This window comes from Cricetulus griseus, chromosome 5 (genome assembly GCF_003668045.3).
Source record: "Cricetulus griseus strain 17A/GY chromosome 5, alternate assembly CriGri-PICRH-1.0, whole genome shotgun sequence".
NCBI lineage: Eukaryota > Metazoa > Chordata > Mammalia > Rodentia > Cricetidae > Cricetulus > Cricetulus griseus.
In genome coordinates, this window is record NC_048598.1 from 13,543,894 (window position 1) to 13,562,877 (window position 18,984).

The 18,984-nt window shown below is 44.2% G+C and overlaps 1 protein-coding gene across 1 annotated transcript in view; it reads right to left on the reverse strand.

Moving 5' to 3' along the window:
* Positions 1-18,488, reverse strand: part of Acbd3 (acyl-CoA binding domain containing 3) — a 33,524-nt gene extending 15,036 nt beyond the window's left edge. The window contains 6 exon segments of the mRNA XM_027418835.2: positions 1,340-1,514; positions 3,232-3,390; positions 7,539-7,679; positions 8,617-8,758; positions 18,154-18,293; positions 18,295-18,488. Of these exon segments, the coding sequence (XP_027274636.1) occupies positions 1,340-1,514; positions 3,232-3,390; positions 7,539-7,679; positions 8,617-8,758; positions 18,154-18,293; positions 18,295-18,428 (891 nt within the window). The 5' untranslated portion in view covers positions 18,429-18,488.
* Positions 18,489-18,984: the final 496 nt, after the last annotated feature.

An 18,984-nucleotide genomic window follows, 5' to 3' on the forward strand; every position in this document is an offset into this window, starting at 1 on the left:
CTTCTTGGATTTATCCTACCAGAAAGACTTCCTCATAAAGTGACAGTGGCCTATGAACAAGACAGTATATAACAGCAATCTTATCTCACTGCCTACTGACCTCCCCACAAAAAGGGAGGGGAGATAGAAAGTAGAAACAGATTACAGAAGAGGGAGAAACATCTCTTAAAAACGGTGCTTATTAAACTGTAGTTCAGAATCTTTCTGACCCTCTCATGGGTTATATAAAACCTTTAGGGCCTTTTAACATCTCACCGATTTCTAAAACTAGGGGAGAGAGGTTATTTCATTTAAAAATATTCTACTGTCCTAAAAAATATTTACTATTATATAATGAATAATGTGTATATGATGATTTTGTCTGTAAAAAAGTGTCATAGCCCAATATGGTAAGAATTTATAAATCAATTAATTTAGCTTCTAACCCTCCCCACACAACTCTCTTCCTCTTCCACTTGGGGATAGGGTCCTTCTAAAGCTGCCCAGGCTAGTCTGAACTCTCAGCCACCTGGGTAGTATTACAGGTTTATACCACCAGGCCTAGCTATTATCTTCTTTTCCTTTCATAATCCTGTGAGGTCAGGAACCTTGATCTTGTGTTTTATTCTCACAGAACTTGAGAAAAAGCAGGAAATCAGAGCAACAGTAACATGTCAGAAAATCAAATGATAATGGCAGCGTCAGGACAGAATCCAAGCACCACTTCTTTCACTTAAATCGCCTTCCATATTTCTGGTTGTGAACCTGGCCTTTAACAGCTGAGCCATCTCTCTAGCCCAAACTATCTCAATGTTGATGCAAATACTTAGGAATAGAGAAGGAGTGCATGCTGTCCTGAGTTACAATGGATCCGGCCCAGCTCTGAGAACCAGCCTATGGCCTTATGGGAGGGAAGTCCAGCTCTGAGAACCAGCCTACGGCCTTGGGGGGTGGTAAGGGGGGGGGTGATCCAGTCTCTTAAAGCTTTCTGACCCAGGCCCTGCATGCTCCGCCTGAAGGGTGCTCATATACTAAGGCTGTTTACCAGTCCTCAGTTCCAGGGGCACTACCACACACAGTCCACACCAGACTTACTGTTAGCACACTAGACCTGCACCATTCCCATACAACAATATAAACATAAAAACCCAAAACAATATAAAAGCACACCTCTGAAGTTCAAGAATCTGTATTTTTCTCTTGTAACTGCCAGTATAGTGCTAAATAGACTGCTTAAAAGATCAACTAAAAAGTTACTTTATACCTTAGAGGCTAGCTAATGCAAAATTCATTTACAACTGTTAGGAAGGAATGTGGGTTCCATGGAAACACAACACCTTTGCTAAAGCCGCCACCATACCTGCTGCTGTGCGAGCTGCACTTGGTACAGCTGCTGCATGTACTGCTGATAGTGCTGCTCCTGCAGCTGGCGGATGAGCATCTGCTGCTGCTCGCGGTTCCCCGGGTACTGCTGGGCCGCGTACTGCTGGAACTGCACGGCAGTCTGCGAGTTTAAAGCTGCCATTATCTGCTGCCTAAAAACATTAATAAACACATGCCAGTCTGACGACAGGAGACTGTTCATAACAAAATAAAATGTCCTGTTCATTCTTACAGTTTATAACTTAAAGTTTAACAAAAAGCATGTGCTCCAGGCCCAGAATATTTAAGGAAAAAATGGACCTCTAACTTTTTTACTCAGGCTTTTCAAGAAAAACTGAAATGGAGACTACCAGGCACATCACCGCCATCAACACCGTCACTGACACTTCCTGTGCTCTTCTGATCTGACCCGCAGCTCAAAGCATGTACACCTACCAACCCACTTGGTGCTTCACAACACTACGAGGTGGTTTAGCAACTGCTCAAGATTTGACTGCAGCCAGATTATTTGGGAGCTAGGACTCAAATCTAGCTAGTCTGGCTCCAGAGACAGAATCCCATTTGGGCACGGATGGCTGTTTGACTTTGGCTATGGTTTCTCTACCTAAACAGCCCAGAACAGCACCAGGGAGAAGAACAGGTAATTGATGTTACAGGCTCTGTTAAGGATGAATAAAACAGCCAGGCGGCGGTGGCACACACCTTTAGTCCCAGCACTCGGGAGGCAGAGGCAGGTGGATCTATGTGAGTTCGGGACCAGCCTGGTCTACAAGAGCGAGTTCCAGGACAGCCTCCAAAGACACAGAGAAACCCTGTCTCAAAAAAACAGAAAGATGATGAATAAAACAATCAACAACGCAACAGTGTGTAGCATTTGACTTAAAGGTGCCTTTATTAAGCAGCACTGAAGAAAACAACAGCAGAGCCTGCTGCTTGGTTTAGTGATCTCTCCCTTCCTCCCTGTCTCCAAGGGGTTACACTGTACAGAGTCCAGGCTGGCCTGCACTCAGGCTCTGAAGTGCTAGGATCACAGATGTTCACTGCTGCACCTTGTATGGAGACACCAATTTCTACAGAATTATTACAACTCTCTCTCTTGTCTCTCAGAGACAACTACATGTTTCATAACTGTATGTGACCACTTACCAAAGACTTCAGGTACTGACTAAAGCATGACACTGGGCCCACCAAATCCAAAAGAGAATGGCATTAAAAACCTCTCTCCAAAGTAGAACAAGGCTTTGAATCACTTTAAGGCTAGCTGAGAAACTAGCTAGAAACAATGAGGAGACCTCAATGTACCTCAATTCTCTGGTTTAACTTTTCTGCCAAGCTATCCCTGGGTCCCCAGGCCTTTTCCCCTGTGTTTACCTCTTTGTATCTACAACTGTCCTTTAAAAGCCAGGCCTTTCTAAGACAGCTACCTTTAACCTTTATTGAATAAAGAAGTTTCAGCTCCTAGGTTCTGTACTGGGGCTGGAATGGCTATCTGATATACACGGGTTAGCTAGGTTCTAAGTCCTCAGAATTATAAGTGGGCCTCAGACTCGAACCAGCCTCTCAGATACACAAAAAAAATAGATGACAAAATTCCCAGGTAAGACAGCTTTATAAAGACAAAGAACAGAAACTAGATAGCAGTGAGAATGAAGAGAGAGACTAAGAAGACAAGAGATGGTGAGAACTTAGACACAGGACTCAAGAGAGAGCAACTGAGAAACCTCAACTGCTGCTTCTAGTCTCTCGGTTTTACAAGCTAGCCCCAAATTTCTTCAACACATTATTCTTTGATAAAAAACAAAAGCCACTGTTAAAAATGAAAGGAGCTGACATGATGGCCTCCCGGGCAGGCGCACAGCCACAGCTCACTTTTGCTGCTCCAGCCGAAGCCTCTCCTCTTCTATTCGCCTCCGCTCCTCTTCCTCCCTTCTCAGCCGCTCCTCCTCCTCACGCTTCCGCGTCTCTTCTTCCTTTTGCAGGCGCTCTCGCTCTTCCTCTTCACGCTGCCTTCGCTCCTCCTCCGCCTTCCTACAAGGTACAGAGTAAAGAGAATCAACTCTGCACGGTCATCTTATTTTTAAATCATTTAATTTTCACTTCTCAGTGAAAAGTAAGACAAAACCCTTTTCTGAGAACAGCAATCTGTCAAAAGTTCAAACACATAAACTTCCATATAGTAAAACTTAATATGGAGTCAATCTCACAACATATATGAATGCATCAAGATTAATCATTTCATGGGTGCTTTCATAGTCTTCATGACAAAAGTAAGCAAGAATCAAACAGGCCTCCTGAAACAGAGAAGCTTCTGTAAGGCAAAGGACACAGTCAACAAAATGGCAGCCCACAGACTGGGAAAAGATCTTCACCAACCCCACATCTGACAGAGGGCTGATCGCCAAAATATACAAAGAACTCAAGAAGCTAGTCTCCAAAACACCAAACAACCCAATTAAAAAGTGGGGTACAGAACTAAATAGAGAATTCTCAATAGAGGAATCTAAAATGGCTGAAAGACACATAAGAAAGTGTTCAACATCCTTAGCCATCAGGGAAATGCAAATCAAAACAACTCTGAGATACCATCTTACTCCTGTCAGAATGGCTAAAATCAAAAACACCAATGGCAGTTTATGCTGGAGAGGATGTGGAGAAAGGGGAACACTCCTCCACTGCTGGTGGGAGTGCCAACTTGTACAGCCACTTTGGAAATCAGTGTGGCGATTCCTCAAGAAAATGGGAATCAGTCTACCACAAGATCCAGCAATTCCACTCTTAGGCATATACCCAAAAGAAGCACATTCATACAACAAGGACATCTGTTCAACCATGTTCACAGCAACATTAATTGTAACAGCTAGAACCTGGAAGCAACCTAGATGCCCCTCAACTGAAGAATGGATGAAGAAAATGTGGTACATTTACACAATGGAGTACTACTCAGCACAAAAAAAAAAAAAAAAAAAAAGGGAATCTTGAAATTCACAGGCAAATGGATGGAACTAGAAGAAACCATTCTGAGTGAGGTAACCCAGTCACAAAAAGACAAACATGGTATGTACTCACTCATATATGGATTTTAGATCTAGAGCAATGAAGTACCAGCCTACAATCCACAACGCCAGAGAAGATAGGAAACCAGGAGGACCCTAAGAGAGACATACACGGTCCCCCGGAGAATGGGAAAGGGACAAGATCTCCTAAGCTAACTGGGAACATGGGGGAGGGGAGAGGGAGTTAGGAGAAAGAGAAGAGGAGAAGAGGAGGGGAGAGGAGGACATGAGGGAGCAGGAAGATCTAGTCAGGAGAAGAATAGAGGAGAGCAAGAAAAGAGATACCATCATAGAGGGAGCCATTATAGCTTAAAGAGAAATCTGGCACTAGGGAAAGGTCCAGAGATCTACAAGGATGACCCCAACTAACAATCTAAGCAATAGTCAAGAGGCTACCTTAAATGCCTTTCTCCGATATCGAGATTGATGACTACCTTATATGCCGTCCTAGAGCCTTCATCTAGTAGCTGATGGAAGCAGAAGCAGAGAACCACAGCTAAACACTGAGCTGAACTCTGGAATCCAGTTGCAGAGAGGGAGAAGCGATGAGCAAAGGGGTCAAGACCAGGCTGGAGAGACCCACAGAAACAGCTGACCTGAACAAGGGGTTGCTCATGGACCCTAGACTGATAGCTGGGAAACCAGCACAGGACTGTTCCAGACCCCCTGAATGAGAAGGTCAGTTTGGATGACTGGACAATCTATATCCCCCCCCAATGGAAGGCCTCCCCCCTCCCTGGGGAGCAAAAGGGGGATGGGATAGGGGGTTGGTTGGTGGGGATGAGGGGAGGGAGAGGGAACTGAGATTGACATGTACAAGAAGCTTGTTTCTAATTTAAAATTATAAAAAGAATCAAAACAGGCAACTTTCAAAGACATTACATCTGATTCAACAATGTACTATAATAGACAAATCAACTTTCTATGTTATTTCATTTTCATTAAATATCAAGTCTTCACCTGGCATGGTGGCTCTTGGCACTGAGGAGGCAGAGGCAGAAAGATCTCTTGAGTTCTAAGCTAATCAGAGATACAAAGTAAAACCCTCTCTTTAAAAAGGGATTGGGCCATGGTGCCTTTAATCCCAGCACTTGGAAGGCAGGGAAAGGCTCTCTCTGAATTTGAGCCCAGCCTGGTCTACAGAGTAAGTTCTAATACAACCAAGGCTACACACAGTTCAGAAACCTGATTAGAAAAAAAGAAAAACTAAACAATAAAAAGGGATGGGGTGGGGCGGGCTAGAGAGACGGCTCTGCAGTTAAGAGCACACTCTGCTGTTTAAGAGATCAGAATTGGGGTCCCAGCACCCACACATCTAGCTCCCAAGGATCTGATGTCCTTTTCTGTCTTCTGAGAGCACCTGTACTCAGGTGTACACACCCTCACATACATACACATAACTAAACCTAAGAATAAGTCTTTAAAAGAGACACAAATTGGGGGCTGGAGAGATGGCTCAGTGACTAAGAGCATTGGCTGCTCTTCCAGAGGATCAGAGTTCAATTCCCAGCAACCATATGTTGGCTCACAACCGTCCCAGGTGTTCCAATGCTGTTTTCTGGCTTCTGAGGATGTTGCACACACAAAAACAATACAGGCAAAATACATACACATAAATTAAAACAAACAAAACAAAAAACTCCCGAAACTCAGATATTTTCATTGGGGTACAAAACATCTTACTTTGGTTACTTATCTAAGAAATGTAATTTATGCCTTTAATCCCAGCACTCAGGAGGCAGAGGCAGGTGGATCTCTGTGAGTTTGAGGCCAGCCTGGTCTACAGATCAAATTCTAGGACAGCCAGGACTACATAGAAAAACCCTGTCTCGAAAAGAAAAGAAAAAAAAAGAAAAAAGAAATTATGTCCCTGGGTTTGTTTGTTTGTTGTTTCAGGCAAGGTATGTCACCATGTGGCCCTGGCTGGCCTAGAACCTGCTCTGCAGACCAGACTGGTCTTGAATTTTGAGTAATCTTCTGCCTCTGTCTTCCAAATACCAGACTTATGGGGCATGTCATGAAGCAAAGCACTTTCATAATTCTCTAATTTTCAGGCTATTTTTCTCCTAAATTTTTAGTTTAATTTTTACTTTATGTATATGGTTACTTTGCTTATATGTATATCTGTGAGTGACTTGTGTGCCTGGCATTCATGGAAGCCAGGAGAGAGTGGAACTGGAGTTACAGATGGCTGTGAGTCTCCTCTACGTGAGTGCTGGGAACTGAACCAGGAATCTGGAAGAGCAGTCAGTGCTCTTAACCACTGAACCATCTCTCCAGTCCCCGAAATAGTTATTTCTATCCCAGGATGAGTAGGAAATCATAGTCCCAACTGTTTCTAAAGCCTATCAATCCAAGGAACATCAGTGTTAATCTTTACTGTACTGATTTCATTACCAAGGATATTTAGACGGTCAAAGTTGCTGAAAAACAAAAAAACAAAAAACCAAAACCTCCAAATAATGGAGGCGGAAGGTTAGGGCACAGGTGGGGTGGTGCACAAGTAAGTTGTGTGCCATCACACTAAACCAAGGTGTAATTCATAACAAGAACAGAGAATATCAGAAACATAATAGCGTGAGCTCAGCAGCATCTACTCCAAATGCTGGAAATCATTAATAAGCCATCTAGGATCCAAAGCCAACACATACGTCTGTGTAAGCCCTCCATGCAGCATAGCTAAAAAGCATGAAATAGAATAGGAACACTCCAGAAGTCAGAAACAAATGATATGTCAGACCAGAAAAAAAAAAAAGGAGGAAGGAGCGGATGACTCTACTGTTGAGCTTGCTGTGGTAAGACAAAGGTAGCCAGGGGTGGCAGTACACAGGTGTAGTCCCAGCACTCAGGAGGCCAGCCTGGGCTACACAGCAAGACTCTGCCTCAATGGGCAAAAAAAAAAAAAGGATGCTGCTGTAGATGGAAGGCTCATTTCAAGGGCGTAACCAGAGGAAGCAGCCTTCCTTCCAAACTTATATGAAAACCTACTCGTGTCAGGAGCTCTGAAAAACTGCCACAGGATCAAAAGTGAGGGACAAAGAGAGAGCCCTGATCTAGAACAAACACTCCACAAAGCAAGACCACAGTGCACAGTGGTCCCACTGGCACGCCCTGTGACATCACCTTCTTTTTTCTTCTTCTTCCTTCTCTATTCTGTGGGAAGCAACATATGCTGAAAGGAGGGGACAGCACCGGTTCAGAAGCTTCACGAACTCCACCATGGCGTCCTCTTTGGACATGTTTCCCAGGGCTGCCCATTCTCTCCTGCCGAGAGTACAAACAACAGTTACCTTCCCTCAGCAAAATGACAATTTTATTTAATTAAACCTACATGAAAAATACTCAGTTACAATTAAAATGAAGGATGCTTTTACTAGAAGCAAAAAATTCAGAATGTTAAGTTTCAACAAATCTATATTGATATATTAAATAAGATGCCATAAACAATCCAAAATATAAGTACATTTTGATTATTCACACTTGTCAAAAAGCAATCTATATTTTATTTTCTTTATATAGGTTGAACTGAACAAAAAATACTCCATTGTCTGGCACAATCATGTATGTCTCAATAAGGGAATCAATAGTATGTATTTTATTCTTTATTTAGTTTTATGTTGATGGTTACATGTTTGCCTGTGCACCACTCATAGCCTGGTGCCCTTAGAGCACAGAAGAGGGCCTCAGATACTCTGAAACTGGAATTATAGATGGTGTGATTCGTAACAGCTGAGCCACCCTCCAGTTCCAGTAGTCTGTGTTTTAAATAGCTGTTTTTAGTATTATTTAGGAAGAAGTCAGATGACATCGTACTTGTCCTATGTTCATAACAAGATAAGTAAACTTCTTCCACTATGAGCAAAATGAATGTTTACTTGCTATGCCAAGAGTTAACTATTTATACCATAAACAATTCACATTATCCCTCTTTCTAACATCATTGTTAAATTTACTAAATAAGAAAACACTTGTTGGCCAGGCGTTGGTGGTGCACACCTTTCATCCCAGCACTTGGGAAGCAGAGGCAGGTGGATCTCGGTGAGTTTAGGGCCATCATGGTCTACAGAGTGAGTTCCAGGACAGTGAGGGCTGTTACACAGAGAAACCCTGTCTGGAAAAACCAAAAGAAAGAGAGAGGGGGGGGTAGGGAGGGGGGGGGGGGAGGGAGGGGGGAGGGAGGGAAAAAGAAAACACTTGTTACCTCCTATCATTCCCCAACACATCAAAGAATCCAACTTCAGGGCATGTGTCTGGGTTGTATGGGCCCAAGAGAACCTGCTTATGCAGTGCCACAAACTTCAGTTTTTCTTCATAAGTTGGGTGAAAAGCTTTGCCATCTTTTACTGAAAGAGAAGAAATTTAAAGAAAATAATTGGTATTGGCAAAATACACACTTTTCAGTAGCTAAGTGCAGTGATACCTCGTTTGTTTACACTCTAACAAATAAAGCTTGCTGAAGATGGGGGGTGGAGCTAGCTACTATAGAGGTCTGTACAGACAGACAGGAAGTGATATATATATATATATATATATATATATATATATATATATATATGACTGGCAAAGAGAGAAGTGATAAGGCGGGAAGAGACAGGAGCTCGGTCTCTTTTTGGCTGGGATGTTAGCGAGGTAAAGGTAGCTGTAGCTTGCTCCTTTGTCTCCCTGATCTTTTAGCATTTCCCCTATATCTGACTCTAGGCCTTCATTAGTCAGAACCTAAAATAGAAATCCTTTATAGAAGATTTTCCTCTTCTTCCTCCCCACCCCCATTCCTTTTTTCCCCTTTAAGTCGGGTCTTACTAATATAGCCTAGGGTGGTTTCTAGCTCTTTATGCAACCCAGGCAGGCCTCAAACTCAGTCCTTCTGATTCACCCCTAAATACCGGGATTGCAGGCATGTGCTGCTGTAGGGGACAGTAAGCCATGCCTGTTAGAGGCTGGCTACAGGTGTGCCTGACCACGCCTGTCAAGGCATGGTCAAGGTGAGGTCAGGATGGCGCAGCATGGGCTCTTAAGGGGCCGCAGAGTGCATTGAATCCCCTTCTTCTCCTGCCCTTTCTCTCTGGCCTCACTGCTCGGCTGCCCCTGGCAAGCTCTGGCTTGCGTTTGGCTGGTATTTTATCTCAATAAAGATATCTCGACCTTACGGATTACGGATTGTCTCTTGGGTCACAAAATATGCTGCCACATAGAGCCTTATTTTTTTGTTGAACAACTACCATTATTTATGTTAAAGTTACCATAGAGAAACACATCTGTCAAACTGCATACAGGCATGTAAACAGTATGATTTGAGCATTTAGACATACATTAAAAAAACATACAGTAATAATCTTTAAATGGTTCTCCCCCAGACAGAGTTTTTCTGTGTAGCTTTTGCTGTCCTGAAACTCATTCTGAGTGCTGAGATTTAAAGGCATGAGCCATCACCACCTGATTTAAATTTTTTTTTTAAAGATTTATTTATTATGTATACAGTATTCTTCCTGCAGGCCAGAAGAGGGCACCAATCTCATTATAGATGGTTGTGAGTCACCATGTGATTGCTGGGAATTGAATTTAGGGCCTCTGAAAGAGCAGTTACTACTCTTAACCTCTAAGCCATCTCTCCAGCGCCTAAATGCTTATTTTTATTGTTGTTGTTTCTATATCTGTGAGCTAGGGTTTCACTGTGTAGCACTGGCTGGTCTAAAACTCACTATGTAGAACCAAGATGGCTAGAAACTCAAGCGACAGAGGCAGGTGGATCTCTTTGAGTTCAAGGCCAGCCTGGTCTATAGAGCGAGTTCTAGGACAGGTTCCAAAGCTCACAGAAAAACCCTGTCTCGAAAGGCCAAAAACACTATACAAACACTGCATCAATCCTAAACCCTCTCCCATACACAAACACACACTGCACACAGTCTTTGAGACCTCTGAAGTGAATGGATGCAAATCAGAAGACCTCAGAGACCTCATTCATTACTGCAGGAAGACATCGGGACAGACACAGTGTTCAGAGATGCCTCTGGAGAAGGCACTGATAAAACTGGAAGGGCAACGTGACAAAAACTGCCCCCTTATGTGACTCAATTTTTTTCTAACAATAGTAAAATTACGCAATATTTGAAACAAATATTAATTCTAGTATTTCTGTGCATGTGTGTTCTTTCCTTCTGTCTTTATGTAGATCTAGGTATGGAACTCAGGTCTCTTAAGCATGCAAAGCAAGAACTTCTACCCAAGCCATGGAGCCATTTCAATGAGCTCCCCCCACAGCTTTTAAAGATGGAAAATAGAAAACATGTTGTGTGCATACATGTATGTGCGTGTGAGTGCAGGTGCCTGTGGAGGCCAGAGGCATTGGATGCCCCAGGAGCTGGAGTGACAAGCAGCTGTGAGCTGCCCACTCTTTGTGGTCCTCTGCATTCTACACTCTTAATCACTGAGCCATCTTTAACACACACGCACACCCAAATACTTTTTGAAAGACAGACTATGGGGTCAGGGAGAGGGCTCAGTGGTTAAGACCATGTGCAACTCTTCCAAAGGATCTGGGTTCAGTTCCCAGCATCCACCACCCAGCTCATAACCACCTGTAACTCCAATTCCAAGGGATCTAGCGCCCTCTTCCAGACTCTGAGGGCAACTCTTACAATGTTACTTTAATTAGTGATGCTCATTACTAAGATATGTGTGTGTCCATGTACATGTTTCTGTGTGCATGGGAGTCCTAACATGTACACATACACATACACACACACACACACACACACACACACACACACACACACACACACACACACGTCTGTTAATGTTCAGGGCTTTCCTCTATCACTCTCTACCTTATTTTGGGGTGTGGGGGTGGGGAATAGTGTCGCTGAACCTGAAACTCACAGATTTGTCTAGACTGGTAGGTAGGGCCAGCAAGCCCCAAGGAGCCTCCAGTCTTGGCCTTCTCAGTACTGGAATTGTGGGCACACGGCCATGTCCATCTTTTACATGGATGCTAGAATCTGAACTCAGGTACTCATGCTTACTTGGCAAACACTTTTTACAAACATAGCTACCCTTCAACCCTATAAAGACTTTTTTAATATTTGCTCAACTTAATAATCAGAGCTCCTGCACACAAATCACCATGCTATATGCCAGCAATGTATTTTTCTTAGAGATTACAAAGCATTGAGGTTCAATTAAAGACTGAAATTTGTCTAATATTCAGGAAAGAAGATCAGGAGTTCACTGCTATCTTTGGCTAGCCTGGACTAACTGAAATCCCCTATCAAAGGAACAAAACAAAGCAAAATAAATAAAAACCTGTAAACTGTAAACTGGGATTAAGCCCTTAATCCCAGTACTTGGGAGCCAGAGGCAGGCAGATCTCTGAGTTCAACCTGGTCTATAAAGCAAGTTCCAGGACTGGCTGTATATGTATCTAGGGGCTATATATATGTATCTAAAGTATATACTTGTGCCTAAAGACAATATAATCCCAGCACTCAGAAGGTAGAGGCAGGAGAATCTCTGTGAGTTCAAAGCTAGCCTGGTTTAAAGAGCGAGATCCAGGACAGCCTCCAAAGCAATACAGAGAAACCCTGTCTCGAAAACGCCCCCCCCCAAAAAAAATTGTCTGAGGCTAGTCCACCTGAGTGCAGAGAAGACATAATTATACGTTACTAATCAATAAGTTATAGTTGTCCATTATTTTAAAACATTAAGGCATTTGCTTATTTTTTAATGAGTTACTTCTTTTCAGACAGGGCCTCACTCACTACGTATCTCTGGCTAGCCTGGAACTTGCTATAAGTGTTGGGATTAAAGGCATACACCTCCATGACCAGCTAAATTATGTTTAAAGAAGTCAGGAAATAGAACTATTTCATCCATCCATGAGACCGATATCATTAATTCTCTGCTTGTATATAATACTATCCATACTATACATGGGCATAATCAGTAGCAATGTTAGTGTAACCTTAGCTACAGAGCGAGAACCTGTCTTAAAACAAAACAAATTTTAGCTGGGTGTGGCAGCACATGCTTTTAATTCTAGAGCTTGGGAGGCAAAAGTAGGCAAATTTCTGAGTTTGAAGCCAGCCTGGCCTACAAAGGGAGTTCCAAGACAGCCAGAGCTACCTAGAGATACCCTGTCTGAAAAAAAAAAAAAAAAAAAAGCAAAAGAAAACAAAACATGTTTTTATATATGTTTATTTGTGTGTGTATGTGGGGGGGGGGAGTCAGAAGATAGCCTGTGGAAGTTGGATCCTTTCTTCTATGGTGTGTTCAGGTAACAGAACTCAGGTCATCATGTTTGACAGCAGCACCTTTGTCCACTGAGCAAACAGAAACATAAATCAAAAATTCAGAGAGTTCTCACACTTTTTTTCTTAATTAAAAAAAAATTATAATTTTGCCAGGGGTAGCACTGGAGAGGCACAGGCAAGTGGATCTCTGTGAATTGAGGCCAGCCTGATCTACATATAGAGTTCCAGTACAGCTAAGAACTCCGTAATAGAGATCTTATCTCAGAAACAAATAAAAATAAAGATTTATTGTGTATTAGTGTTTGTCTGCATGTATGTATGTATGTGTACCACATTAGTGCCTTACACCCAACGACAGTCAAAAAGGGTACTCTATCTCCTGGAACTGGAGTTAGGTGGTTGTGAGCTACTATGTGGGTACTGGGAACCAAACCCAGGTCCTCTTCAAGAGCAACAAGTGCTCTTAACTACTGAGCCATCTCTCCAGCCCCGCTCACACTTACTTCTTTTAGTACATGTAAAACGTCCCTAAAGGTGATTGTGCTTTAAAAGCCAACTTAGGGGCTTCCAGGGAACTCAAGTTTGGTTCTCAGCATCTACACTGCAGCTCACAAACATCTGCAACTCCAGTTTCAGGGGATCTGATGCCTTCTTCTGACCTCTGCAGAAAAAGACACCAATCAGTAGACACACACACACACACACACACACACACACACACACACACACACACACACACACAAGTAAATCTAAAACAAAACCAATTGGATCTTTCCACTAGTTCTTAGTATTTTCACGACAAACGTATTCAAGTGATAAAATAACTAGATAGTACTTTTGAATTATTTTCCTCAGTGTATTTTATGAGAAAGCAGGAGTCCTATCTATTTTCACCTCCTGCAGTGGAAGAACTGTCTAAAGCCAGACTGAGATTCAACCTTGCTTCTTATTAGGAATGACTGAGTAGCCTGGGCCAGGTCCCTTAGCTAAGAAGTACAGATAACAAGGAAGTCTCATGGGAGGATTAGATAAATAATGTGTAGGTAACTTTCACCTGAAATCTGGTAAACATGTGCACTGTAACTACTGGCAGCCATTAGTGTGAAATCATAAATTAATGCAACCAACACACTAATATAATACAGCCATCAAAATACGAGGAAAAATCTAGCCCCTGAATAACTCAACAAAAACAAACAAAAAAATTTCCCCAAGTTAAAGTCATCCCAGAAGCATACATAAAGCTTTGGAATTCTTTAGGACCTTAACATAAAAAGCTAAGAAAGGCCAGCTTAATCTTGCTCAAATAGAATTAAGAGCAATTTACTCTGAAAAACCTTCACTGGTTCTTCATCTAAAAAAAGGTTAAACTGTTTACAACTTCATTGTGCCCTTCCAGGATCTGAATCATCTTTCTCCTCTCCTATTTGCCATGTCCCAAACACCCATGCCTGGCCCTACCAATCTCCACTGTCCCTTCTGGAATGGCCCTGTTTCCTCCACCTGTGCTACAGTGGCCAACTAGCCCTTTAAGTCTTCTTTCTGACTTCATGCTCTGTAAGAACAAAGGTGACTGTATCATTCACACAGCAGTGATTCTAATATCAAACCTTACCCATAAGGGCACAGAAATCCCTGGCATTTACATAGTAAAACCCTCACATACAGATCATCACAAGAGACATTTTCATCTATTATGTACACACCCCATCCCCTGGGGTAGAACTCAGGGTCTTGCTATGGATGCTATGTTACAAATGCTGAGCAAGCACTTCTTCACAGTTACAACCCCAGCCCACATCATTTCAATTTCACTTTATCAAAAAATTGAGATATTGACATGGTAAGCTCATCACTGGCTTGATTATTACTATGACAAGTATGGAACACAAAACAGACATCCAGATTCCAGGTTATACTATTACCATTTTTGTTCTTTCTTTCTCCTTTTGTTTTTGTTTTTGTTTTTTTTAGACAGAGTTTCTCTGTATAGCTTTGGAGCCTGTCCTGGCACTCCCTCTGTAGGCTTTTTTTTTTAATTAATTTTTTTTGTGTGGGGGTGTATCTTACATCTATTCCAGAGTGATCTTGCTCTCACTATGCAGCTAAGAATGACCTTAAACTTCAGATCCACCTCCTGAGTGCTGTTAGTACAGGCTGCACCACCACACCTTGCTTATATGGTACTGGTTTTGGAACCCAGGTCCTAAAGCTAGATAGGCAGGCATTCTACCTACTGAGCTACACCCGGGCCCTCCTAGCTATTTTCAATAGAAGATAATTTTGCTTTCAAGATTCACATTTAGTCCATAGAAGATAAAATGTAATTTAAAAGAAAAAAGAGAGCTGGGTGGTTGTGGCACACACCTTTAATCACAACACTCAGAAGGTAGAGGCCAGCCTGGTCTACATACTGAGTTCCAGGACAGACAGAGCTGTTACAGAGAAACCCTATCTCAAAAACAAACAAACAAAAATGTAAAACACTGGTCCACAACAACTGCAATACTTATAAATACACGGACTTATTTTGCTAGGAGAAAAACATACATTAAAATGAAGGCCTGAGTTGGGGGAGATGGCTCAGTGGGTAGGGCACAAATATGAATTCAGATCTCCTAAATCCACATCAACAAAGATGTAGTGAGCATCTACCATTCAGTTCTCCTATAGTGAGAGGCTGGCAAGGGAATCTGCAGAAGCCCACGGGTAGCTAACTGCTATGCACAGCAGCAAAGGAGAACCTGGCTCAAGGAGGACTAACACCCAAGGCTGTCCTATGACCTCCACACACAGAGGTATGCATACACACACACACACACACACACACACACACACACACACACACACCAGAAAACAAAGGCAGCATTGCTGGACTCACCCCAGTTTCTGTTAATTCTGCTTTTATATCCTTTTCCCTCTTCCACAATTAGGGCCTGATATACCGCCAGCCCTGCACTGTTACCTCAAATAATAACCCACAGAAAAGTGCTTTGAATCGCTAAGTAGCTATTTGAAGTGCTTAGATACCATTTGAGCACTTAATTTAGGAAATGACCAACTATCCTATCAGTGTACTTTCTTCTATAAGGTGACTGGTAACTTAGGCCCCTCAAATATGGATTGCCTGTGGACCCTTGTCACTCAAAAGGCAATTTAAAATAATCTGTTTCCACCACTAAATCTTTAACATGAGGCATCTAGTGTTACCTAATCCAGCTTCTTCTTTATATGGAACTTGATTCTAGCAAAGTGAGTGTTCTAGGAATTTATATAGCAACAATAGTTTAAGTTGAGATTCCTGACCCAAAACAATACAAATTTGCTGCCCATTATACAATTTTTGGTTTGTTTGTTTTTTGAGACAAGGTTTCTCTGTGTAGCTTTGGAGGCTATCCTGGAACTCGCTGAAATTCACAGAGATCCATCTGCCTCTCCCTCCCAAGTGCTGGGATTAAAGGCATGTGCCACCAACACCCGGCTTATACAATTTTTAAAAATAACTATTTTGTTTATTTTTTTTGTTTTTGAAACAGGCTCTCACTATGTAGCTCTGGCTGTCCCAGAGGTCATTAGGCAGACTAGGCTGACTTCAGATTAACAGACATCCACCTGCCTCTGCCTCCTAAATTCTGAGATTACAGGTGTTTAAACCATGCTCAGCATTTTAATCTCTTGAAGCAGATAATGCTCAGGTGAAATGACCCATCTTTTTGTTACCCATGCAGCAAAATCAAGGATTAGAAGTTGGTTCTTTCTGGGTCTGGAGCCCTATTTCAGTGGTTAAGAATGGCACAGTGCTCTTCCCAAGGACCCCCATTCAATTCCCAGCACCCAAGTCTGTCTGTCTGTCTCTCTCACACACAAACACAAATTAAAAGCTAAAAGAAAAACTAAAGTTGGTTCTTTCTTTCAGTTTATGTTATTGAAAAGCAAGTTCCAAAAATTAACTTTTGTTTTGAGACAGGGTTTTTCTGTGTAGCCATAGCTGTAGACCAGGTTGGCTTTGAACTCAGAGATCTACCTACCTCTGGCTCTGGGGCGCTGGGATTAAAAGGTGTTCACCACCACCACCCTGCCCAAAAATTAACTTTTAAAGGCAAGCATAGCTATGTTAACTGCACAGAAACCAGTGGACTTGTATTTATTTACAACAAACTCTAAAACCAAGCCAGTGACTCAAGAGACAGTGATTTTAAACTCATTACCAACTCAAGTCAGCTAGAACACGGTGAGGACTGATCCTTGTTCAATGGCAATGAACAGTTAGTTCAAGGGTAATCTTTATAAATTAAAAGCAAAAAAATTCAATGAATGTAGAGTAACCATTTAATGTTCTGGAATTTTTCATAGAATTTCACTAGTTTGTGCAATTAAAGTTATTTACGAATAAAACTACCTTAACACGGGTCACTACTCGGCTGGTGAAATATGTAATCTGAAAGTACTATCTCTGAGAAGACTGTCATAAATACGCTGTTCTGGAATGCATGTGGAACCTAGCAACCACCTGCCCTTCTCTCTCTCTGCTTTGCCACTAAGGTTCTAAGCATCTTTAAGAATCAGACTGTTTGGTGAAGTTCTTTTCCCTCTGACCCAATCTGAGTGTACCTCCACTATTAACTAAGTGTTTAAAACAAAAAACAAAACAAAAAAAACCCCACCGCACACCGGAATTTTGCTGTAAAAAAGTTAATTGTGTGTGTGAGAGGAGGGAGGAGAGAGAGAGGGGGAGGAGAAAGAGAGGCAGACAGACGGATAGACTTGACACACACACACACACAGACAGATACATACATGCACACAGATACATACATGCACACAGGCACACACGAGGAGGGAGAGAAGTCAGAGTGTACTTTGGGGGGCCTTACTCCTTCAGAATTCGCTCCACAACCATGTAGAAGTTACCAGAACACAGTGGCCATTATCTACTTACACCAGCAAAGGGGCATAAATGAACTTAGTATCTGCCTTCTCCTTCGCCGCATCCATCCCTACCGCCGAATGACCACGTCCTGCCTGCCTGTCCTATACATGCTGTACAGTTTCCAAGAAGGCTACGAAAAGGTGTGCGTGGGACCCGCAGACAAATTTCCTTCCACTGAGATAAAAAGGCTAAAACTAAAGACAAACAAACAATCGCTTTGACGTGGCGGGCCACGGGGGACGGAACACCCGTGGGTAAAGAGGCGCAAAAAGGAGCGATCCGTCCCGTCCGGGAACGGGAGCCCGGGGAGCGCGCGTTCCTCCTCCCACCCGCTGGGGCTCACGGAAACCAGAGAACTCAGACCAGGCAGCGTCTCCCCAGCCCCCTCGGGCGGCGCGGGCGGCTTGCTGAGCCCGGGTTCCAGGCCCCCGAGGGGTGTGACCGGGGCCAGGCCGGCAGTGACAGGCGCCGCCAAGGACGGCGGCGCGCTCCGGTCACCCCGGCCGCGGCCGCCCGGCCGCCCGGCCGTCCGCGGCGCCGCAGAGGCGAGTTCCCCGCTCACTTTTGAAGAAGCGCAGCGCCAGGCCGTACAGCTCCTCCAGGCCGAAGCCCCAGTGCTGCTCCATCCGCCGCGCCTCCTCGGCCGCGCCCTCAGCCGCCGCCTCCCCGGGCTCCGGCGGCTGCCCCGCGCGCCGGGCCCCGGCCAGCCCCGGGGGACGAGGCCGGCGACGGCTGCAGCGGGGCGCCCTCCGCGCCGGGCCGCTCCTCCGAGTCCGGGCTCAGCGTGAGGCCGTCGAGCGACACCTCGAGCTGCTCTACGTTCAGCTGCGCCGCCATCTCCGCTCGCAGCGCCTCCTCGGCGGGGACAGGCGGCGGCCACGTATCGACTTCCTGCTGACCCCTCACCTCCGCTCGCCGACACCGGAACTTCCGCTGCCGAGGCGGCTGCGGCGTGAAGGGGCCTGGTGCCCCGCCCCCGGCGTCTTCCGCTCGCCGGCTCGCCCGCCGGCCCGCCCGCTCGGCCCTCGCGCGGCTCTCCTCGCTTCTCCTCCCTTCTCCCCGGCGCTGCTCCCGCCGCGGCGCTCCCGTGGGCACCCGGCCGGCCGGCCGCGTTGGCCGGGGCCGCGTGAGGCGAACCACACGCCGTAGTCCCGACCCTCCCTGCAGGGAGCGTCCGCGTGCCAAGAGTCGCTCCTGGCAAGGCTCTCTGCACGCCCCGGTTTCACTTAGTCTCCACAGAGACTCTGAGGAGATGCTCGGCAGATGGCAGTTTTTAGTTTTTAAGTAGCAAACAGGGCATTCCGACCCCCCTGAGAGTTGGCTCTCATTTTCCTCCCATTTTTTGTTCGCTCCGCTGAGGAAGGGAGCGTTTACTGAGCATTTGCTATGGAGC